Source organism: Solea senegalensis, linkage group LG12 (genome assembly GCF_019176455.1).
Source record: "Solea senegalensis isolate Sse05_10M linkage group LG12, IFAPA_SoseM_1, whole genome shotgun sequence".
Taxonomy (NCBI): domain Eukaryota; kingdom Metazoa; phylum Chordata; class Actinopteri; order Pleuronectiformes; family Soleidae; genus Solea; species Solea senegalensis.
The window spans coordinates 3,810,744-3,836,015 of NC_058032.1; the positions used below are offsets into that span (position 1 = coordinate 3,810,744).

The 25,272-nt window shown below is 38.4% G+C and overlaps 2 protein-coding genes across 5 annotated transcripts in view; both read left to right on the plus strand.

The window, feature by feature from the left end:
* Positions 1–618: 618 nt before the first annotated feature.
* On the plus strand, positions 619–9,100 carry cxcl14 (chemokine (C-X-C motif) ligand 14). Its single transcript, XM_044040994.1, has 4 exons — positions 619–1,006; positions 2,487–2,592; positions 6,306–6,419; positions 7,056–9,100. Exons 1-4 carry the CDS (start codon positions 943–945, stop codon positions 7,069–7,071), a joined length of 300 nt encoding a protein of 99 aa, XP_043896929.1. The 5' UTR covers positions 619–942; the 3' UTR covers positions 7,072–9,100.
* Positions 9,101–10,243: 1,143 nt separating this feature from the next.
* The window catches only part of fam13b (family with sequence similarity 13 member B), a 52,097-nt gene continuing 37,068 nt past the window's right edge, over positions 10,244–25,272 (plus strand). For 2 of the 4 annotated variants that reach the window (XM_044039827.1, XM_044039826.1), the window contains exons 1-3: positions 10,245–10,531; positions 22,376–22,523; positions 24,396–24,602. In XM_044039827.1, coding sequence (XP_043895762.1) covers positions 24,437–24,602 — 166 coding nt within the window. In that variant the 5' untranslated portion in view covers positions 10,245–10,531; positions 22,376–22,523; positions 24,396–24,436. Of the gene's footprint in view, positions 10,532–20,619; positions 20,964–22,375; positions 22,524–24,395; positions 24,603–25,272 lie in introns of those variants that run through there. The other 2 variants (XM_044039824.1, XM_044039825.1) reach the window with 2 other exon arrangements.

The window sequence follows — 25,272 nt, forward strand, 5'->3', positions numbered from 1 at the left end:
GAGAAATCATGTGCACATCACTATTGATCCAGCTTGCAATAATGTCAGCTCATAATGACTAAAAAAGACAAACAAAACACATTTTCTGTTGTTTTGTTTACTGTTCAGAATATAATAAACTTACAGACTACATTGGATACCTGAAGTGCTCTCTTTGCTGCCCTCAAATGTCAGAAAAGCCTAACTTTGCTGGTGTTCTAAAGTATTTGCTGTAAGTCCAAAAACACCATATGGACTAAAAAACCTTTTCTCTGCACATGTAAAAATAGCCTTACAAAATCACATCATAAACGTTATTCTTACGTTGAAATATTGTGCGTAAATGTTGTCTTATTTCCCCTTTTTGGGGGAAAAATGTCTCAGTCAGTTATAGATTCACTCACTCAGGAGCCTAAAATAAACCACAAAGCAGACGTCATACATACCAGCCTCATTTTAGTGAACAATATGTGCACTTTGTGTTTTTCCATCGCTCCCTCCCTTCCTCCCTCGCTCTCTTACCCCTCGCTCTTTCCACGTTCTCCACTTTTCCCTCGCTGGACACAAGTGTTTGATTCGCTGTCTGGCCGTGCATATTAATGAGAGGGGGACAGCGGGCTGCTTTTAAAAGAGCTGCTGCCTCAGTGAGAGAGAGAGGGGGAGAGAGAGAGAGAGAGAGAGAGATTCATCCAAGCGCGCAGGACGCACAGACTCAGAGTTGCACAATCAGCGCTCCAAAAACAGAAAACTCTCTCTGCGCTCCTTCACTTCTCTCATCCAAACACTGACTGCGAGTGGATAATATTTGCTGCATCTGCCAGAAGACTTTTTCGTTATTTCTGTGCATTTACACTGCACAGAGAAACCGTTTTTGGAGAGTTCGGATTTTTTTAAGAGTCTTGTTGGAAAGCAAAAAATTCCATCCTTTTGTTTTTGCTTTTGTTTTATTATTTTTTAGAAGACATGCGTCGGTGCACGGCGGTGCTGCTGTTGTTTGTGGTGGCCTTGTACTTCCTGAGCGCAGAAGGTAAACTACCCTTTTTGTGTGCACTAAAATGTATGAGAAACAAGTGGACGATGTTATGTTGTGGTCAGTAGCCTGTATTGATCAACTTTTGGTTTGCGAGAATGTTAAAATTATGTGTAACACCACTGTTTATTTCCAAAATCTGGAAGGTAGGAATCCTGGGCAAAGATACCTTCAAATGCCCTCAGTGATGCATTTGCTTGCATGTTGTCTCTGTTAAAAAAAAAAAATATGTTTTTTGTATTTGAAATTATAATCTTGTCCCCAGCTGCATGTACTTTACCTTTAATCTGATGACAAACATCAGAAACTCCTTAAAACAACATGGTGACGATGAGGCTATGGTGTTGTTGTTAAGTTTGGTAACAACACAGATGAAGCTGGCCATTATGCACTGTAGCTGAAATCATTAAAAGCCAAAATGGGAGAAAGTGAAGGACTGGTGACAACTGACTGAGCCAAATGCATTTTCTATTGCAATGAAGGACTTTAGCTTTTTAGCTTTTTAACATATTCATTTTCTATGTTGTTTCTCAAATGTTTGGTGAAGTGAAATCAGTGAGTATGACACTGATTACTGTCTGTACATAAAGTGTTTTTTAGGCAGTTGCACAGGCTTTTATTGTTTCTTTGTTGTCCGGTGTGTTTGTGCAGAGTGCTGGCACGACTGCGTGGTTTGTGACAGATTTAGAGGTATAGGCAGTCAGGACAGATAGCAGGTGATGGATGAAGGAAAACCTTGAACCATGCAGGTCATCACCTCCCATCACACACACACACACACACAAACACAACCCAGCAAAGCTAATTTCCTGTTCAATCTGCAGCTTAAAAAACTGCTGAACCAGAAGATGATGGAAATGTAGAGATACCTCACTCTGCATGTTACTTCAGTTGAACATCTGCCTCTGTGTGTGTGTGTGTGTGTGTGTGCTTCTAATGGCAAAAATCCTCAACAACAAAGTCTTGCATGAAAGCAGTGGTGCAGTAGGTTTTCCATGGCTGCAGCAAAAACCACTTCAATTATCCAGATTTTTTATTGCAGAACTCAAATTTAGCCTATTTGCCCTTGACTCCATTTCAAAAAAACGTAAAAGTGCATGCACTAGAGCAGAGAAGAACTTGTGAATCATTAGCAGTGAGGTACCAAATGTAAGCACCAGCACCGGTAATCCTCCACATCAGCACAAATTGGAGATAAACCTCAGGATTTCAGTAATGAATGAGAGCCAATTTACTGTCAAAGCACAAAGAACAAACTCCCCCCCCTACCCCATCAGTCTGCAGGAAGTAATTACGAAACCAACTATGATAATCTGTCAAACAATTCATTTCCCAGGTGGTCGCGTTCCATCGTTGCTCCAGTCTCCACCGCTCACAGCAGGATCCGGCAGTCTGAGACGGGATTCCCATTCATGTTTTTCTGTGATGAGTAATAGCCTTTATGATCATTGGCATGTGTCTGCTTTGATTTGAACAGCCTACAAGTGCAGGTGCACCAGGAAAGGACCAAAGATCAGATACAAGGATGTGCAGAAGCTGGAGATCAAACCCAAACACCCGTACTGCCAAGAGAAGATGATATTGTGAGTACTGTGAGACTTTTTTTTGATTATCTCTCTCTTTTTGCCTCTTCTTTTGTATTCCTCCTTGTCTGTCTCTTTATCTTGTCACATTCCTTCTTTCTCCTCTCACTCTGTATTTCATTTCTTCTTCCCTGTGTGTGTGTGTGTGTGTGTGCATGCGCTCGACAAGCTCTATTTGTTCCTTCTGGACAGATATACAGTTCCGTGACTGGACTCCAGAAAAACCATAAAAATATCTGGCAGCTTTATGGGCTTTATCACAACACCGTTGTCATCTGTGCTGAAAACACTTTGGGGTATTTAGAGTGTGATGATTTAATTACAACCTGCAGCCGGGAGGCAGAGACGATTTATGAGCAAAACTGTGTCTTAGAAAGGAAACAGCTCTCAAGAACTTTCCAGAACTTTCAAGTATGTGCTGCAGGACAATGTAATGTAAGTTTAAACCTTTTTTTTTAATATATATGTAATCTTAGCTTCCATGCAAAGCATGGATACCTGTTACTCTTGTTACCCCCCCATATCAAACCTTATGACTTATATACTCATATAAGTGTCATGACATGTTTAATATTATGACCAGCATGTTTTTATTTATACATTAGAATTTTAAGTGTTGGGTGATCAAGTCTCAACAAAAGCCAGAAAGAAGAGACCTGACGTGATCTTAGAGTGGAATGTGTACATCGTTTCACGTCAAAGTCACTCGAGGGGAAAACAGATGGGATTGTTTTGGCAGCATCCCCTGAGTGAGATTTGTGTCTGAGGTGTAATCTCTGCTGCCACCTGCTGGCAAATTACAAATGACAACCTGGGCAACAGCAGCCAAGTGAGAGAAACAGATTGTGTGGATGTGACATGGTGAATAAATCTGTTTACACCTTCACAATCCCCTCTTGGGGACAAAACAGTCCACATGTGTGAGACATTAAATTTAAGGGTTTGGATTAAGGGGTATGCTTTAAAGCGCCAGCATTAAAATATCTGTATATTAATATATGTTTTCGACTTTTTTACAAAATGCTATATATTTGGATATAAAGATATTTAAGATGCATTTTATCCATTAGTTAATTGATTAACTGGGGAGAGTGTGTGTGTGTGTGTGTGTGTGTGTGTGAATGCCCTTAAAAAAAAGATTGAGTCTGAGAAGTTTATTTGATTTAGTCTTTTTTTGACCCTCAGGCCTGTTGTGTATGTTACAAAGCTATTAGTTAAGGGTACTCTATTAGCATGAGATGGGGGCCACCAGCTGTTAGTGCCTGGTGAAAAACGAGCCTCAGTCGGCTCCGGAAAGCAACAGAAAGAAAGTGAGCGGGAGAGAAATGAGGGAGCGAGTCCCCCCTCCAGCCTTTGTTGTGGCCGTTTGGCTTACGGCGCTCAGTTTGGCATTCTGGACGACCACCCCGAACAACAAACACGCACACACAAGCAGAGAGCCACGAAATGTCACCGCTCTCTCCATATTTCTCTCGTGTTTCTACAGTTCCACTTTTAAATTCACAGTTGTTTCCATTATACTTCAATAACAAGTCCATTTTGTTACTTGTTTTTTGCTTTTGTTTGTCTATCTCACCTGCTTTTCTGTCTTTTCTTATCCATCCCCATTTTTCTACCCTATAATAAGCTGCGTTCAGCCCCTTTACTTAAATAAATTTAAGAACACTTATTAATAACGTTAATGTTACATCACCCAAGTATTATCTTAAAAGTGGACTTAAAATGCACCGATTATGAGGGATATCTTCTTTTATCTTTGCTTGTTCATAATGTAGTTGATATTGACAGATTTAAAAAAAAGAGCATTATTTTATGTCTAAACCTGCAGAGCTACTAGCAGCTGCAATCAGTGCAATCAATCAAGTTTACGGACCACTACAAAGTGTTTCATATTTTCTTTTGACATTTAGTGGAGTAGTAAAATAATAAAAAAAGGCAAATACTAAAGAAAACTGCAGCTGAACGCTGTCAAGTAATTTAATGTACTGTAATCATGGCAGCCAGTGGCACTTCAGCTACTGGTCAAATGATAACAACAAGCCACCATGTGTACACATTAAAGGTCCAGTATGTAGACATCTATGGACCAGGTGATACTTTTCATGTCCACATGTGTGCAGAGATTTCATCATTAGCCCATTTCCACACACTCATGTGCACGTCAACACTCATAGAATACGAGGAAACTCACAACTGAGAGCGATTTCCTGGTGAAACAATTGAAACATAAGCTTGAGTGGGCTTGTATGGAATGCTACACTGACTCAGACCCTGGTTAAAGTACGAACGGAAACGCAGGTTTGTATGGGTTGGGTTAGGTTAAGACTGCAGATTGACTCATGCACTCACCCCTCATTTTGCCCAAGCACTTAAGTTATCGATAATGGCCTTTGCGTACCAAAAAGAATGTTAGCTGTTGGTCCTTGTTTGCGTAGGAAGCTTCCGCTCTGGCTCTTTTATTGGGCTGAAAGCCGAACAGGCTTTATCTTAAAGCAGTTAAACACATACAGACTGGACCTTTAAACCTTGCTGATATGAGACCAGTGGCATGCATCTGTCAAGCATACAATCAAAGCTTAATTCGCCCACAACAAAGCATCTGCTCAACTAAACCTCAATAGCCAAACCTACTGACAACTCAATGGGCTCTAAAAGACGACGCAAAACACTTTAATCTAATTCTTAAAACCACTGCAGGCAACATGTTTATTGAGAGTCAGGCCTTTTCTCCTCCAATCAACTCTTTGAACGTTTGTGTTTTCCTCTGAGTCTTTGAGTGTGTCACTGGATGGAGAGGGCCCACATTGCATGGTGATTGTTTTTTTCCCACATTTCAAAGTTTCAGCCTGAATACGCCACATGCAGGCAGACTATCTCTGCCGTTGCCTTTAAGTAGCAGGTTACAGACAGGCCCCAGTGATTCAGTGAGCTTAGATGTCACATCTTTTCAGTGGCACCTCCAAAATATTGCTTCATTGCCAAGAAACTGCCTCCCAGTGGAGGCAACTGTGGAAATGCTGGTGACACCGGCGAAGAATAAGTGCTAAAATTTAGGGGAGGGAAATGTGTCAACCAGGGTACAACCTGACCAGTTCCTATTCAGATGAGTCAGACTGGATTTCAGTGCCTTTAATCTGCATTTTTACTTCCCTCAGTTCACACAAATGGCTCCTGGAGTTGATTATCTCTCAAACCGCTGAAGTCAAAGCCAGCTGTCCAGACATATTATGCAGCCGAATGAAAAGTGTCGCCTATTGTGATTGTGTCAAGTTTGGCGCTGGAACGAATGACTTTTCTCATGATCTATCAATCTGTCGCTGATTTTCTTGAGAAAAGGAAACCAGAAAATATTCACATTTAAGAAGCTGAAAAAAACTTGTTTTGGTTATTTAAAAAAAAAACACACACTCAATTTGATTATTTGATTATCAACATAGTTTGGGATTCATTTAGAAATTGATAAATAGCTAACCTAATCAAGTGTGTATTCATGTTTTTTTTTATGTTGTTTCGTAATCATCCTGAATGGGCTGTTAGCTGATATAATCTTAAATTAAACTCAGATTGAGGTAAAAATTGACTTGCTATGTTAAGTTTAATTATCCTGTCAAATACGATTCTGCTCCGATTCTGCTCCAGTATGCCATATTTTATTCATTTTCAGCTTCCAGTGATTTTAATATTGTCTTCTTCTTCTTTGTTCTTCTCTTCAGTGTGACGATGGAGAATGTGTCTCGGTTCAAAGGGCAGGAATATTGCCTTCATCCCAAACTTCAGAGCACCAAGAATCTGGTCAAATGGTTCCGTATCTGGAAGGACAAGCACAGGTATTAAAATAATCTTGATGTTCATACACATAATCTGATGATAGGTTAGATTAAAAAAAAGATAAAAATTAGTTATATGTGGCCTAAAGAAGCCTGTGGTTGAGATTATTGTTTTTTGAGGTGTACTGAGTTCATTTTTTAGAATATCTTATTATTGTATTAAACATTATAAAACAGGTTTTAAGACCATGCACAAATCATGTATTGTGGGGAGAGAAGCTACTGTACCATCCCTAAAAAATAAAATGAGCATCTGCTGTTGAAGGAATAATTCATTATTCCTGGAAAATGTGCTTTATCAGGCTGCAGCTGACTAGCTTAGCTTAGCTTAGCTTAGCAAATAGTCTGCAAACAGAGGGAAATTGTTAGAGCTGGAGACATCCCAGCTGGTGTGAGGAGGCTTCACCTAAGACCGATTGAATATCCATGTATAATTAACCGATATGTTAAATATGTACTTTGATCTGAAAAGATAATTGCAATTGTAGAGAGATCATTTGTGGCCCTTTCTTTACTGATCTCTGCTATCATTTGATTCTGACTTGTAGATCAGGTCTGTTTTCTTCTTGCAGAGGAAGAAAATGTGATGAGTGTGTGAAATCACTGAAAGAAACTCTATTTTTGTGTCGTCCTCAGGGTATATGAAGCTTAAAACATCAGTATCCCATCCCACATGGATCAAACAAGACAAACACTACACCACCACCACCAGGACTGTCTTTGAAGTACACGATGTAATCTACAGTCCTGTTGTACTTGAGATCTGTCAAATGCATTAAGAGATTCCATTAGTTTGTATGAAAGCCGCTGGGCACATTTTAGTCGGCCATCACTGTAGGTACAGCCACTCACCAGTCCAGTCTTCACAGCTGTTATTACACTTGTCAAACAGTGTACAAGCCACTGCCATCTGTGTTCGCACAGTTGCAGGTTCATTCAAGTATGATTTAAAGGGACTTTTTGTTTCTAGGCTTCTTTCATGATAAGAATGATTAAAAAAAAAAGCAAACCTTCCTGTGACAGATAGCGTTGGGTTTTTTGTTGATTTTTGTATTCAGTGTAACAGGTGTAAACTTCTATACAATGTCGACCTTTAGGATCTGGTTACCTGTGTTTAAGAGGTCGCTCTTCTGTGTGTGTGTGTGTGTAGAGAGAGGAGGCAGGAGTTTGTACTGTTTGGTCAGAGCGAGATCTACCACTGTGCACTGTTTTTCTGGTCCACGTTATTCATATGTGTCAAACAAACACACCACTCTGCAGTAAAATGTAAAAAGAAGAAAAAGAAAAGTGTCACTAAACATGCATAGTGAAGTTTCCATGGATATGAAAAATACATATAGTTCATATGTGCCATTGCCTCATACATTACAGTCTGTGTATCAGAGGAAAACATTATTATTAAAACACTAACAAAGCAAGATTATCTACAGTTTACATCAACGAGAGAAAATCTCTTAAATGTTCTATTGTTTTCATAGTTGTTTTTTCTAGTTCCACCGGTTCAATGAATTGTGCAATAAAGCAACATCTAATAGAAATGATCTCTATAACCTTTGTATTAAGCTATGATAGCCCTAAAGGGTATTATTTTCTATTTTTGTTTGTGTGAACTAATATCCCATTAAAATATCCAAATCAGCAATGCTTTACGTCCCAAACTCCATTCACTTCTCGTGCAGACGTAAGAATCTTCTAAAACAGGTCAGAAATAATTATATTGTTATATAGTTCAAACTACACATACTAAGTTTATCTCATGGATTTTCCTACATTTGGTTCTTTGCCAAGTGTTTATGATGGCCCTAAACAAAATACTATCTATAACCATATCAGTGCAATGGTGTGGCTTGTTCATCTGTTCTTTAGTTTTTGAACAACAAGGGGGTATGACATATTTCACACTTTGGATACACCACTGGTTTGCTGGAGTTGACTCATGGTTGGATTTGTTATTTTTCATGTTATTTTTGTTGTTATTTTTTGACAGTAAGAAAAATACAAAAAAATGATGTGTGTTAACTTTGTAATGGGCAATAAACTGTATTATTATGTCATAAAGATTTGACAAGTGCACACACTTTGTATAATTTTCTTATTTTTCACCCAAAGTACAATTTGGCTGAAAACAACATAAAGGCTATTAATTTCTTCTGCTAGTGCTCATTTCACTGTCTCGTACAGCCCTATACTCTGCTCTTCTGTGATGTCTCCATCTGTAGCTCTCCTGAACATTACTGTCAGTTTTGTTATTATTCTGTATACTGTGGACACACTTTGTAATTATGATTTTTGGTTGTTGCTTTTTGCCGCCAAACAGAATACACACACACACACACAATATAACGGCATATATAAACATCACATTTTCTTTGCATTTTAAAGAATGTGCATTACTCTTGTTTTATATCTTATATAAATAAATATATATATACAAAGAAGTATTTTGTAAATGGACCAGTGCAGCCTATATGTTAGAATGAATGAATTCACCTAAAGACTTTATAGTGTCATGTATGTTGTGTCACTGCATTATAGTTGCTGTTGCTTTTTTGTTTATTTAAATCTTGGTTTGACGACATATACTTGGGAGGGTGCATGTCTGGACTAGTCCACCAAACACACAGTTAGATGTTCCACTGACTATTAAACTACAAACACAGCAATAAAGTGTCTGCAGAACAGCTCACGTTTGTCCTCCATTAATTTGAGTTCACCCCTGAAAGTGAAACAAAACGGGCGTCAGTGCAAATGAGAAAAGGGCAAGAAAGACAAAATATAAACGCTGATTCAGCACTCACTATCAAACTAGTTGCTGTGAGTGAAGCAGTCCACCAGGTGGCGGCATATACCCATTGACTTATATCAGTTCAACTCCAGAAGGGAGTAAATTGTTTAATATCTGTTACAAATAATATAAAAGAAATGTGGGGTTCGGGTCAGATTTATAGTTTACAATCAAATTGTCCATAATGACAACAAGGGGAAAAAAACAAACAGTTTAGAGGACTTGAAGCTATAAATTGTGCCACCAGGTACCATCTAAAAAAAATTTGACTAAATATTTGAGTGACCTTTACAGAAAAACAGTAGACTCTTATGCTACCAATGCTTCGTTGTTAGTGCAATGTTTGTGGCGCATGCCTTTCTGTTTGTAAGCAGAAGCATTACTCAAAGAGAAAAAGGACATATATTGATCAAATTATAGGGGGAATGTAGGTTTGGGCCCAAGTAAGAAATTATTGGATTGGTGGTGGTGATGCAGGTATAAAAAATCGGGGGAGGTTCAGTGCATCCCAAAATATAGGTTGCAGCTCACTGGTGGGCCCAATCGGTATTGCAGGTGGTGTAGAACAATTCTCCCATCTACCAAGATAATTGAAACATACATTAAATTGAGCCTCACTTTGTCATTCTTGTGTAAATGATTTTTGTTTTTAAGAAAAAAATCCATCTTCTCAAATATGGCCAACTATGGTTATCACAAATCATTGTGCTCAAGATTTATCGTATGACTATTTAATGGTGATTGAGACTTCATTGTTTAATTTCGGTAATGTACATATTTGAATGTAGGCTTCAATCAGGAAATATGTGTAAAACTAAGTGGAACATAAAAAATAGGGTTAAGTAAATAAACTTTGTAACCTGTAGCAAGTGAAACTTGTTGATGTATTTTCACCAGAGATAAAAGAAAGAAAGAAAGAAAACAAATCAATAATTATCTCTGTATGTTGCAAGTTTTCTGTCTGTGTATCTGCTCTCTTCTCTAGCAAGGCGGGGTCAGTATTTGGCAGCTGTCTCCCGCTGTGTTCTTACTGTGAGAGGTGGGGTCAGTTTTTGGCAGGTTCGTCCTCGGAGGGTGTGTGTGTATGTGTCTGCGTATAGACCGATTTGATCAGCGACGACCTGCAAACAGGCATCCGACTCAGTCCGAGCAAAAGAAGGGAAGAAAAAACCCCAGGAACGGCACTAATTTCGACTGTTTGCAATGTTCCCGACGACATTTCTACACCTCCAGCTTTAATCCTGTCGAAGTTGTCCGGACATCGGCTTCAAAAAACCGAAGAAGAAATTAATGCGTCTTGCTCCGCGTTCCTGTTTGTTTTGACCTGGTAAGGTAACTGCTGCTACACCCGGAGCGACTCATTAGCTTCCCCATGCTAACAGCGCTTCCCCCGGTACACTCAGCATCACAGCAGCTAATGTTAACCAGCTAAGCTAACTGTGTCAGGCGCTCTGTGTTGTCTATATTCATCACTTGCCTTGTCGCTTATATTAATACTACATGTGAGAGCTTATCAGCTGTGTGTGTCTGTTCTGAGTTAGAGGGTTATAACCAGGTGTAAATCATCCGTTGTGGCTATTTTTTGGTGTTGATTAGGAGCTAATGGCTAACGGTTGGTTCCATCACATCTGTGGCTCCTCCGCAAAGCTAACTCGAAGACGGAACAAGAAAAAAACAAACTACCATAAATAATTAAATAGTCTTGCTTTTTTTGGTTGACGCGAACAAAGCTAAAAGATATGTGTATCTTGTGTCGGATTTGTTGACGTTCCTGTGTTGAGTAAGTAGTTGTACATATTATTGGTTCATTAGCAATACTGTGAGATGCAAGGGACGATTCAACGGTAATCGCCGACACATATTTTATATCCTGTGTTTCGGGTGTCTGTAGTTCCTTATTCTGTTCAACGGTAGCTGGGGTAGTTTCGCTTTCCGATAAGATTCGGAAGCTTTGTCACTGAGGCTGATGCTTATTGCTCGGTTACAGTAAATTGTCTGTGCTGGAATGTTCTAGTGTTTTGTGTCATAACGATTACAACCATTAAGCTGTTTTTAAATGCCCTGTTCCTGATATTATAAATGTTGTATGCGCAATAAGTTGTTGAGAAACGCGATTAATATGATAGGAATGCTGACTTGTATGTCTGAGCTCACTGAAATCCTTTTTATGTAGTATAATCGCATCCGGTTATTGCCCCGAATTAAGACGGATTGGTCTCTCCATATGGTGTCTGTGCGCCTTAAGTGAAGGAGTCATTGTGACTTACAAAAATCCACTGTGGCACATGTCCACAGTCAGACTCTCTAGTTCTCTCATTAACAACACGCTAGTTAACATGCTCTTCTCACTATAAACATTGACACAGTGAAAGAAAAGATTCAGATCTTGAGGAACCGTGTCGCAGCTATGCTTCAATTTTGTAAGAGCTTGTTTGGAAGCCACCCAAATTTCTTACATGTCAGAAATTCATTTGACTACCCAATGGCTATTTGGGAGCAGATAATCAGTCCTCAGTCTCTCTTGTACACTGCACAACAAATGATGAAATATGAAAAAAGTGTGTCAATCCCAGCCTTTTTTAATGTAAGTGATTGCTATGTGCGTTTATTTTAACATTAATATTTGTTTTGGCCTGTTTTTGACCTCAGGGCGTTGGGAGTTGAGTTGAGGTGTTATGGGGAGTTTTATTGTTGAAGCGTTAATTGTTTTACAGCTGAAGCACTCTAAACAAGTTATGTTTGATCTGAAGCTACTTTGCAAAATACACACAATGTAAACTCTCTGCAAAATTTGTTCTATAGCTCAGTAAATTTTAACCTGTGTGAGCAGAGCAGCTTCATTATTGTGTAAGAGACAGCAGCTATTTCTATAGACAGACTGGAGTAAAGGTCAAATTGAGTTGAGTTGCCTCCAACAACAAAGCAGTGGGATGTTCAGTTGAGTTGATTAATTTTAATCCAGTGCAGGGCTGCTGTTACTAAATACTACATTAATGTAATTTGTATTCAAATATTTTGATTGTGACTGTTAAGATAACATGTATAGCTTACATTTATAGGTTTATGTCAAACGTCCATTATCAAGGGCATCTAAGATGAACCTGTGGTCCTTCATGTGATCTCCTCTATGCACGTAACGATTTACGTTACGGTTTAGCCCCCTGCAGTGTGAGATAAGAGTTTGTGTTTAATGGAAGGAAAATGCATGTACACAGCAAAAGCAGTGTCATAACCACACAGCTCCCTGCAGTGTGGGATTGTTTTTGCCAGGTCAGTGACTGGTTGTTTTAGATACTGTGGATATGGGCCAAGTTAAACCAGATTGGGTCCAAATCTCTCTAAAGTTGGACCCATACTGCCACAGATTTGCCAGAGTTTTTGTGACTAATCTTAGTCCTTTTATGTTCACACATTTTGTCATGTCCCCATTTGCTTTTTTTTTTAAATTAATAATTTAAGTACACATATCTTTTTTTGTCAAAGATAATATAATCACAAGAGACAACATTTTCAATGTATTCAGTGTAGTGAATATAAGGAGTACTTGTGTAACAGATAGTTTAATAGATATATTTGTATGTAATGTGCTGTGGAAAGCTGGAGGATTGTCTCCTGGTGTAGGGCTGAAGGCAGTTATGCATGTTATGTCACTGACCTGGCCCAAAGATCATCTAAATAGAGATGGTCCATTAGTTTGCTAAAATATTTAAGGTACTGAACATGTTTCTTTGTCATTTCTGCTTAGAAAGCTATAATTATTATACTACATTTGGTCCTCGCAGAAAATACAGTGAATCATTGAGCAGTAGTGCATTTGTCAATATCATATGTAATTTCAAAGAAATTAATTGATTTGTCAGGCTTCTAATCCACTGAAGTTCCCTGAAACAGATGTTGTGGCGTGTATTTCATTCTTCATCTGTGAAACCAGACACAAAGATATGAAATTGGACTGCAAAGTCTTCATATCGACAAGCCGCAGCATAGTTTTCCCCTTGCCAGACTACTGTACCAAATGTAAACCAAAAAGGTCACAGCTTTAAAGGTAGCAGCAGAGGTCCGGTTCTGAGCTGCTGGTTAGGATGAAGTCATCTGGGTTTGACACTAGGCTGATTATGATTATTTTTGTCATAGATTAGTCCGTTGTCAGTTGTTTTCTTGATTAATCGGTTATTTTTTTTGTCCAATAAAATGTTACAAAATGTTGGAAAATATTTTTAATGATTTCTTTTTGAAGATAAGAACTTGTTCTAATTGTTAAAACAAACAAAAAAACACTCATGATGGTTGGCTGTTTGGAAGATCTTTCTAAGATTGTTCTTTTAATCAAGCCATCATTGAAAGTTTTATTGGCCAGTTTTTTTTTTATTGACAAATGAATTGACTAGTTCTACCTGAGATGCTTGCAGTAGATGCCCGAGTCATTGTTTACCTAGAATAAAGTTTGCTCTTCCTTTACTTTCAATTGGTATTTTCTGGCATTTTGATATAATTTTAGGTTCATATGGCATTCAGTTGTGTTTCATGTCAGCGGGAATGGAATCTATGGCTCGTAATACAGTTTACATAGGTTTGATTAAATCACAGTGTCATCTGCAGCAAGCTTATACTTGTCCTTTTTTTCTCAAAAGGTGCTGTTTTTTTAAGTAGACGAGTAGACCTGCAAACATAAGTCAACTTATCACAGTAGTCCACAGTAAGTGAACCTTTGTTACAATGGACCTTTTCAATTTTCTGTCTTTTCTGGGGGGACACAAATTATTTAACACTCTAGTGCTCTACCCTTTCCACCGATGCCATGGCCGGATCAGGTGGTAGGGATGATGATGCCACTAGAATCTCGTTGCCCAGCTTTCAGTCCACCAGTTTTGAGTATAAAATTAGTTCTTCCACAAGTGCTTTAAAAAGAACTGCTCACAGCAGGAGGTTGTCACGAACAGAGAAAACCCCCCAGAATTTTTGACAGCTGTTGTACTGAACTTCCTCTGAGCTCAATATGCTTTGCAGTTAAATAATTCCATACTGTAGATTTTCAGATACATCAGCTACTTCCACATTAAGCAGCTTACCAAACTGTATGTTCTGCTTCTTTTTTTTACATTTCATGTCCTGAAACCTTTGACAGAATGCTGGGAAGAGTTTTACACACACATGTCGTAATCGGCATTTTTTGCAGAGTAGAGTCATTCTCCTGAATGAGGTTTCAGATATTAGCTTGGTCACTGCAAAACTTGCACACATAACTGTCGGTGTTTTTTTTTTAAAGCTGCTTGTTTGACAATGAAACTACACTAAAGTGAAAATGTAATAGCTTTATTTGTCCTTGCTGCCCAGTGTAGCTGCATGTTTCCTGTTGTAGTGATGCTCAGATTAGCCCTTTTTTGTCACTGTGAGTGTATCCCTGCACAGAGGACACATGGGATTGTCTTGCACTTCAATGAGAAACCTCTGGGACGTGTATCATTCCATCCACACCCTTCTCTCAGTCATCCAGGCCATTGTATTTTCGAGTGTGCAGCAAATTCGGATACATGTTTAAAATCTGCAGCCTACAAGTGTATCAGACTGAGTGAAGTAATTATCTAGTTGTCCAGCAGAGGGTGCCGTGACCTGCATCCATGCCCTCTCTTGCACGGCTGTAATTCGTATGTTGTATAAAATATGAAGACAACAAGAAGCATTCTTGCTCGTTGTTCAATGTGCAGTGGTCTGGAAATTTCCATCGGTGTGAGATGAAGCAAGAGGGTGAGGTGATACAGATCAATACTAAATCAATAAAACCCAATGTCATTGTTGCAGTTGAGGCTCTGTGAAGGTTGGGATCACACCTGTTCAGTGGTCCCCTAATGCTACTGTGAACATCCTACTGCTTTGTTGTTGGAGGGAACGTCCTTTGAACATACTTTTGCCACTAAGTGAATCAGTATGACATGAATAGAACACTGGCAATGATTATACAAGCATTATTACAAAAAGTGTAAAAAATGTCAAAATAATTATTAAAGGCATATTATGCACTACTTGTATTATAATATATTGAAATTCATTGTGATAAACAAGGACAATGGTTTCCTAATTTAAAGGCCAACCACTATTTAAATTAGGGCCATTTGGCAAATATTGTGAAGCCAACATGCAAATATAGTGTGCAGTCAGATTTTCACATGGAATTTACTAAGAACAGCTGATGTAATTAGACAGTTTTGTGTCTGGTTTAACCTTTTTTTCACGTTTTATTCTTTCATAATCCAATAGGCAGATTAAAAAAAAAACCCAAAAGAACAAGATGGCAACTTGGCAAACTTTATGCAAATGTCCCAAACAAAATGCTGCTTTGCCTCCACACCCACAGTTGCATACACAGAGTTTCACTTGTTTCCAGTGTAGGCGTTAAAGCTTGTTGCAGTGTCACAGCCATGCATGCTTGCAAAGAGTGGATATTTGTACTGGTTCTCCTTAACAGCACTTACATGTCATGTAGGCCCTTGTACTAAATGTAGTGGAGAGTGACATGAAAGGCTTGGGCAGATTATGATAACCTTGAGTATAGAGAGAAGCAGGCTCAAGACAGGAAGCTTACCAGCACAGGGAAACCCACACCTCCTTCAGCAGATGTTATTTAGAAGGGCAGTGGAAGTGAGTGTTGACAAATAACCCATAGCAACAGAAGGCTTTGGCTGTACTGGTATACATGTTTTTTTATTATTATATTCTTGATAAATTGCTGAGGAAACTACTATCTAATGTCAGAAAAGTGAAAAAATGACATCCAGACACATACTATTTGAAATCCAAATTTGTAAATTCACAAAAATGACTGCAGACAAATAATTTTTGTTTGTTCATTTTCTGTCATACAACCAATTGATGAATTGACTAATTGTTGCAGTGTAACATTCTTAAATGCCATGTGTTTGTATTGCTAACAAATATTTCAGAACCAGATGTTCATTTTACTATCATAGAACATGTGTAAAAGCAGCAAATTGTAATTCTCTGAGGAAAGGTGATGAAAACATTTTAAAAAATATTTCTAAGTTGTCATCATTGCAAATACATTTCCAGCTAATTCTTTTTAGTTTTTTATATGTATGTATGTATATATATATATACATGAAAATAACAAAATCAGCATGAGAAACAACCTGCATTTATTGCAGTGCTGTCTTTTTGCAATGTCAGCATTGTGCATGTTAATATCGCAATGATCATCAATTTTTGACACATTGTGCAGCTCTGTGATATCTTCCATATAAATAAAGGGAATACTAGTGCATTCAGGATAAGAGACAAGGTATGAAGAAGCCCATGTCCTCTGAAGACGTGGTTATTAATTCATCAATGACAGGGCGTGGCTGAAGAGAACAGCTCTAACTAGGCTAGGACAGTAAACTGCTGTTACTGACTCGAGGGCAAGAGCTGGATTCACTGCCTCCCCATTTCCCTCCCACTTGATCTTTTTTTCCTGTTACCTACTTTTTCTCTCTGCTCTTACAATCTTCCTCTGCCAGTCTCGCTACCTCTATTGTTGTTTATTTATGTATTTGCAACTTTGCTCTCCAGCTTACTTGACAACAACACAAAATATTGTTCCAAAACAAATGCTAACACTCTGCACTACAGGTTTTGGATAATGTGTGCATCCAAATCAATACTTCCAACTCTACATTAATATATTCCATTATCTTTATTGGGAGAATTTATTGATTACGCTGTCCTTTTATGATAGTGATGGACACTTTTGTCTGGACTTTTAGACACATTTACCACTCAATATAGTTGCAAATGTGAATGTAGATTCAAGACAATTTATTTTCATATTAACATATTTGCAGATCTGAAACCCCACAGATAAATTGAAATACAGTTACATAACTCGTCCACATTTGCAAACAGTTTCTCGACAACAATGGCCTCATAATTAGTCCACACCTTTGGCCTGCTGCCAAGTTGGAGAAAAAGGCTCAGTTCTGATAGCAGTCATCTTAAAATGTGCTCAGGCAGGTTTTGTGTCAACAATTGCCACATTTAACCTCAGGATTTGTTCGGGGTGTGTGTTTGTATCTCTCTCTCTCTCTGTGTGTTTGTGGGTTTCAATCGGAGATGCATTTTCTTCAATGGTGCACTGTAGTCTACAGGCTGTCATTTGCACATGTTTACAGTTTTGCCATGTGGGTATTATGTACCAGTGGTCAGTGTGAATACACATGTATAGATAATCTAATTTTAGGATTAGCTTTTTTCGCCCTTCTCAGTATTCTTGTTTTCCCCCCTCACATTTGCAAGTGGGTCTGGAAAGACTGCTTCCCACTGTGCCACAATAAATCCTCATTGTAAATGAAAATGCCACCATGGCGTTTGTGTTTCATCCTATCAAATCCAGGCCATTTTAGATAAGTGGTTGTGGTTGGCCTGGATGAATTAAAAAGAAAAGTGAGAATAAAGTAAGAATGGCCATAAATGTAAATAAATAGTAGCTGTGATTACCTGTAGCAGATATATTGGGTGAAGATAAAACAATTGCTTCATATTAAACCGGTTGTGCATGGATTGTTAAATGGTTCCTTGCAAATTAACACAATCTGGATTTGGAGCATCAAGATTACAATGAAAATGTTTATGTTTCAAGTTGAAAGTCTTAAAAGTTTAAAAATAAAATACAACACTACTTTCATTCTAATCCATTTAGGGGAGTTTCCATGAGGTGAGATAGTATTAATCCATGGACCTTTCCTTTTAAAGTAAAACTTCCTCTAAAATAGATATAAATACCGGTACTACATTTTGGCAGCCCCGAATTTACGCTCTCCTGTGTGATTATGTGGCTTGAAAGCTGTCAAAATGATTGTCTTGCATGTTTTTTTTTGTCTCTTTGATCTTTTCATTATCTGTACCTGATAAGGCTTGACTACATCTCAGATAAGATGATAAAGTCCACAGTCTGTCTCTGTAGTTAACATGTCAGGAGTGGCTTTAACTGATTTGACTTCATGATTTGTATGTGGGTTATTTTGTTTGGGTGTGCATTTATGTGTGTGAATGTGTGTCAGGTCATGCTAATACTGCAGAGAACAAGGAAGTCGGTCAGTCTGTCAGGGTCACAGGATCTGTGTGTGAAGAATGTCTTTATTTAACTTAACATGGTGCAGATATGTAGAAGTACCAGTCATACATTCTCTCCATGATGTTTTTATGGAATTTTCAGGCCAAAGGGCAGAGGTCACTGGGTTCCTCTTTTGCACAGAGGTGTTTTTCTGCTTTTTTCCCCCCACATCTTTAAGATTTAGCCAGGAGATCAAGGTTTCTCTTGTGAACAAATAATGTTTTATCTTGTGTAATCTAACTAGATACATTCTGTTAAGCTATGTTTACTGTCCTGAGGGTTTGAAGGCTTTCACTTAGGGAATCTGATCAGTTTGAACTTTTGAAGGGGGAGTGCTTTCAGGCTAAACTTTCTCTCTCACTTCCTCCAATTTCAGCAGTTTCTACAAATGCAGCAGATTTTATCCGTCCAGTTTAGCCAGTCATGATAGTGTGCTTTTGATTTATATATATATATATTTTTAGTTTTTGAAGATTTCTCAAAAACATGATGCAAGTTAGAGGAAAAATGCTGAGTTGTTTATAATTGTGTGTGAATATGTTCCTTCTTTTGATTGTGCACTTAGTTTTGATGGAACTGGGGCTTTGGGGAGATAACAGATGTATCATAACATGACAGTGTTTTTGTGCTCTTATGTGCATGTAAAAGGCTCTTAACTATTATTCAGACATCATAGTTTATTTTTGTGGATTGTCGTTCCAGTTTTTGGTCGTGTTGCGTCATCTCATCTCTCTGTAGTATGTTTGTTCTGTTGCTGTGTGTTTTAACATTCACGTAACAGTTTTAAACAATGACTGTGATATTTGCAGGTTTGTTTTGGTTTGGTTTCTTTCTGAAACATTTTTAAGTTGATCTTTGTCTCTTATATCTTCAATCTTAACAAGATTGTCCCATAGTCTTAATGCAATCGTTTGCATTTGTTGTAGTCAGCTACTCCAGTTTAAAAGCAAGTACTTGCTGGTTTGGGGAAGAAAAACACTATTGTCACTTTCTTACTGATAAGTCTTTATGTGAGTTTTTCTGATTTTTGCGTTTTTCTGATGTTCCGCTAATATGATGAAACTCTTTGAAGAGTTTTTCCACATGAGGCTTTCATATTACAAATTTATGCACTTGCAGGTTCTTGAGTGGCCCTGTAATTGAAATGAGTGTTCTCGTAGTCTCCACTGTCCCCTTTTCCCCGATGGAACTCAAGTTTCAGTCCTATTTTCTTTCTGTCTCTTAACAGCACTGTCTTAACTTTCTCCATTTACCATCCTAACAATGTATTCCACTGTTGAGTTGGAGGTTGTCAAGCATATCTGGGATTAAGACATGCTGAAAGAAACACAGACATGGCCATTCTAGGCTGTTCCATTACCGACCAAATCCTCTCACCAGAGGCCTTTTAGGGTCTTTTTTCAAGGTGCTGGTTTGGGACCATCGAGTGCACCGATCTCATGGTGTCACTGTCCTGGACTGTCTGATAAAACATAGCAGTAGCAGTGTGATTGTTAACTTTATCATCGCTCACTAAGGTAACTGTGAGTGACATTAATTATTTCAGTAGTTTAAGGTTTTCTCTAGCCTTTAAAGAGGCTTAAACTCTTATATTTGGTTGGGTTTAAGTAAGGGTTTTGGAATTGGAGGCTGACAAATGCACACGTTCAGATGAGTTGTAGCTATTTGAGGGTAGCTATTTGTTTTATTATTTGTTCCTAAAAACACTCAATTATCAAATAGTTGACAGTTAATTTACTCAATTAATGATACATTAATCAATGATATGATTTGAACGACCCCCCAAGGAAGCTACACTGATTAAATACTGAGATATTATGACTTAACTTCCTTCATGTAAGCAGAGTCTGTCCTGCCTACTTCAGTCATAGTGTTTGTGATGCAGTGAGTCATAACACTGTACAGGTTACATTTGAACAAATCTCCTCTTAATGCATTTTGATGTTACCGAAACAAAGATGACGTGAGCAGACTGGGCTGGTCCAGCAGTTGCCTTGAATCTGCCTGTGCTTTAGAAAGATTGAAGACTAAGTAAACATAATGTACAGCATTGCCCTAACACTGCTGTGGTTTCATTCTCCGCTGGAGCTATTAAAATGTGAGCATTTATCAGCAGCCTTGGCTATATACATCTGCAGTGACCTTCATGTCAGCAAGCGTTTGGGTTTTGTATTCAGCAAAAATGGTTAAAAGCTCAGTTTATGTTAGTGTAAGGGCTCAGTAATTCCATCTGAGTGTGCATTTTAATTAATCTATTGCTTTCATATCACATGGTTTTATTTCCATGTGATAGTTGCCAAAACCAAGTGCTTGGTTCTGGCTTGAATTGATCTGCTACTTTGTCATATGAGCTGATTAAAGATGCCTTGGGGGCTGAGTACTGGTGATCTTACTCTGTGTAAAAATAGATTCTTTTGACTGAGAGGTGAAGGTATCTTTATATTTCTTAAGTCAGCTCATACTCCTATACTCCACATGAGGCAGAGGTAATGCAGACTATCTTAAGTAGGTCAGATAGCTTGTTTAACAGGCACCGTGAGGGTGAATGAAAGGAAGAAAGTGCATGAGGACAGAGGGTTTTTCCTAACAGAAAAGGAAGAATGAGAGACTTGTTCTGAAAAGAGAGGAAGCACGGAACCTGTCCAGGCGCAATCAGGTACATGTGTGCATATAATGGCTGTGGTTTACCTACAGCTTATACTTCATCATTTGTGTGACAGAGCAGGGCAAGGGGTCAATATATAATTAAATTAATATAATATATTTATTAGTAACAGTCATTTTCTTACTTATTTAGATTTAGAAAATCACGGATTTGACGGCACAAAAACATGACTGTCTGTGTGGTTCTTTGACTATTGACTTCCTCAATGTATTCATTTTCATGTGGAAATTTTAATCTCGGGTTTCCATGGTTATATCTGACTTAAGTTATAACTTCATTTATGTTGATGAGTTAATCTATTTCTACTGTGTTACTCGTTCCTTGTATATTTCAGAATCTTTCTTTGTCTGTAACGCTCAAAAGTAAAGCTGTGTTAATATTTTACTATCTGGCCATTTGAAGCTTTGCCCTCATGGACAGCCTCAAAGTACTGTTTCTCTCTCCATGTGCACTAGGACATGCAAGGACACACAAAGTTACCCATTATATGCCAACTCTTGGCACATACAGGCATATTCATAAACAATCTTACCTCATAGATAAACTTTTTTCTTGACCGTCTCAGGTGACTGCTTTGCTTTAAGTGAGGGACTTGTTTTCATTCAGGTGTTGAGTATCTGTGAAACATCTATCTGTATGCGCACTCATGCACTGAAGTGGCAGCAATTAACACATAAGCCTCACGTAGTCTGATTCAAAGTGACACTTTGCTTTAGATGGACATGCACAGACATGTATGAGGACACATGCAAACTCACGGTGCTGTAGCTTTGTTTGTAGACTCCCAGGCAACCTGACAGCTCAAAAAGAGAGTCTTAGTTTGTGAATAAATCTGGCTTGTTGTATCGTCTCAATGGAAAGACAAATAATTTGTTTTAATTGGTTTGATTCTGTGACATTCTTTAGTGTGAAGGCTTGTTTGTCTTGGACAGGGTGTGTCCTGTGGTGAGTCACCATTTGGCCAAAAACAATTTCACTTCTAAGTCATGCCTTACCACGACTGTGATTTTAGAATCAAAATGTCAAGCATGGTTGTAATTAGAATCCACATATTTGCTTTGTTTTCATCTTTGCAGTTCTGTTTTTTGTTGTCTCACAGTTTAACTGATTTTTAACATACAGTTTAATATGCATTTTCATGTGTGATTCCTTCTGTTGCAATTGCTTATAACTACTTGCTGTATGTAGCCATTATAATAAAGAATCGTAAACAGTCATTGTATGTTAACATGATGAACTATTGTCCTATAAATATGAGCCACAGCTTGAGTTGTGTTATTTACTGCAGAGCTATATGAGTGCCAAGATTTCTTAAGATCTGGGGTTAAAAAACATGGCCTGTACTTTCTTTATGGGTCTTCTTTTGGGATTTCAATAGTCTCTCTCTCCTGTGCCTTGGGTAGCTACTAGGGAATCCTGCTCGAGGGATTAGCGGTCCGTCAATGAGGAACTACCGGCTCATCTTCTGCCACAACCTGAAGCAGCCATAGATGATTCAGTGGTTTACTGGCCAGGGGAGGAGAGGATAGGACACACTTTCACTGCTTCACGGTGAGTATGCTCCCACCCACTCACAAACACAAACAGACAGAGCTGACAGCAGAGCAGAGAAAACAGTGAACCAGGTGAAGTCAAGGAAACGTCTCACCCATTTTGATGAAAACCCACTAAGAAAAAGAAAAAGTAGAAAAGTGACTCCATGATTTCATTGTGCTTTGTCAGGTAATGTTCAACTGCTCTACAGTTTCACACATATCTTTAAACGTGGCATTGTGAATACATTTTGCACATATCACCCAGCACTAATATATTGTCTTTTTAGATATACTTTTTCAGTATAGATTTTCTGGTAAACATGTTCCTCCTCCTTATTGAATAGACTGGATGCCATCTACCACTGTTTCCATTCAGATTACTCACCAAACAACCATCATCAAAGTCAGGCTTAAAATAGAAGTGATGGTTGCGGTTTCTTGCCTTTTTCTATTCCACTGACAGTTTCTCCTTTGCAATAAAGAATGATGAAATTAGAATATATAAAAGCTGAATTGATAGGTTAGAAATTGAATTATAATCACTGCTTTAAATGATAACCCTGCTAATAGCAGCAGCACAACCACGACAGTGCTTTTTCCTTGAGCCTTTTTGTTGTTTAAACATAGATCTCACTGTCTCTTAAACTCTCTGTCTTAGAAACTCTGCCTGCCCATCTATGTGCAATGGTGACAGAATTATAGACTCGCACCGTAAATATACTGTACACCCAGAAAGCGTCTTTGTAAGGAGCGCCAATCATACTTTCATTTTCTACCACATCCCATTTGTAAATATAGATCAAATGAATGCAGAGGCCACCACGTTGAGTGAACCCATAGTCATTTTCATGCAACCACTAACACTGTTTCTATGCCATGCTGTAACAACTGAAGCATAGTAAGTTAAATGTAACTTGTGTGATAAATTCTGACGGTACAATCTGTGTTTCTCATCAGAAAGTGAGATCCATAAGGCCAAGTTACATTTTTCTAACCTTCATCTGTCAAATCCTGATGAGTCTGTACCCATTGCAGCTTCAGCTTTAATTTTTTTTGCTGAATGTAGTGAAACCTGATGTGGTCCTCTGCTGTTTAAGCCCATCTGGCTCGAGGCTTGACATGTTGTGCATTCTTAGGTATTTTTCTCCTCACCATAGTTGCAAAAAGTAGTTATCTGAGTTACTGAAGCCTTTCTGTCAGCTCAAACCACTCTGGCATTTCTCTGCAAATAGGTGTTTCTGTAGAGCAGCTGCCTTGCTGTTTTTCCCCCACATCATTTTTATAGATGGATGGATGCAAAGATAGACTTTAGGTCGTACTTTCTTGATCCCAAAACTGGGAATTTTTGAAGTGATAATTAAATGATTAATTAAATGTAGATGTTAACTAAAACTCATGATGTCCCTGTGCATGATTGTACTGCTGCCACATCATTTTGGTTAATTGTGCTTAGTTACTCTTGCACGCCTCCTCCTCCTGCTAAAGGATCAATAATTAAATAATACATTTATTTATATAGCACCTTAAAATTCATATGGTGCTTTAAAATAAAATGAATAATGAAAGTGTGAAACTGAGTCGTAAAATCTAGCCAAACCAGAGGAATATAAAATGTAACTACAAATATCAATTTAACCAAAATTAAAAGCTACACCATGTAATAAAAGTGGAGCATTTTTAAATTATGATGATTACTTACTTTGCCTGCCTACAATATTAAGGCAAAGAGTTCCACAGCTGAGGTATAAAAGGTGTTAAAGCTTCTGCAGATCATTATCATATTGTCCCTCTCCTCTTCCTATCTCCTGATGTTTTTCTTAGTCAGACTGCTCTTATTTAAAAAAAATAATAATTTTGTCCTATCTCCTTCTCTTTGTTTTTTTTTAAGACGTGAGGTCTTGGCGGGTTTGTGGTGAGGAGGAGGAGGCCATGAGGAAGAGCGTGTCTCTGTTGCCAGGCAATGAGGGCGGGAGCTCAGCCTGCACCACGCGTGTTTTTGGCGTTCCATTGGAGGAGGTGTCACGCACACACACAATAAATGGCCATGAGGTTCCTGCGCTGGTGAAAGACATCGTCGACTACATCGAGGAGCATGGTGAGTGATCGCTACTCACACCGAGCCAAGATAATATACATACAAGCATGTAGTATGTTGTTATAAGCAGCTCCTTCTGCTGCGGTGGAAGCAGCTTCTGCGGCTGCTTCCACTGCACGCACCATCTGCGAAAGGTCTATTCTCGGACACACATAGGCACAGCTGCTGTTGACCTGCTGTCACAGTATACCACAATATATCATGAGTGGAGATCCAGGTTATGTGATGAGATGAACTCTGAATGCTCCACCATGCTAAACCATACTGGTAGACCAGGTCTGCTTCCTCCCTCGTGACAAAACAATTCTGTCAACTGCAGATCCCACTTGTGAAAACACAAGAGCTTAACAATGGAGCTAGGAATCTCCTTAGGTCATTCTCTCATATAAATGCAGGTTAGCAGTTTCAGATGTTCTGCTCTTAAGGTTGAGAGGATAGAAATGGTTACTTGCCATCATCTATGCCATCAATTAATGATCTGTTAATGGTGCTGCCTACAAAACAATGTCTGACTTTTTTGAGCCAAGAATGCATTGTTGGTGTGAACCCCAAAGGACTGGATTCCTTCATTTCGATCAGTTCAATTTTTAAAATAACTTCATTTAGTTTTATGAAATTCCATTCTCTATATTGTCTGTGCAAAATTACTGTACATCTCCTATCAGAGTAA

Bases quoted from the DNA above. Each gene is read 5' to 3' on its own strand.
- cxcl14 (XM_044040994.1), top strand. From the start codon at position 943: ATGCGTCGGTGCACGGCGGTGCTGCTGTTGTTTGTGGTGGCCTTGTAC. The intron at 1,007-2,486 runs GTAAACTACCCT...TGATTTGAACAG, and splicing joins GTACTTCCTGAGCGCAGAAG to CCTACAAGTGCAGGTGCACC. The intron at 2,593-6,305 runs GTGAGTACTGTG...TCTTCTCTTCAG, and splicing joins TGCCAAGAGAAGATGATATT to TGTGACGATGGAGAATGTGT.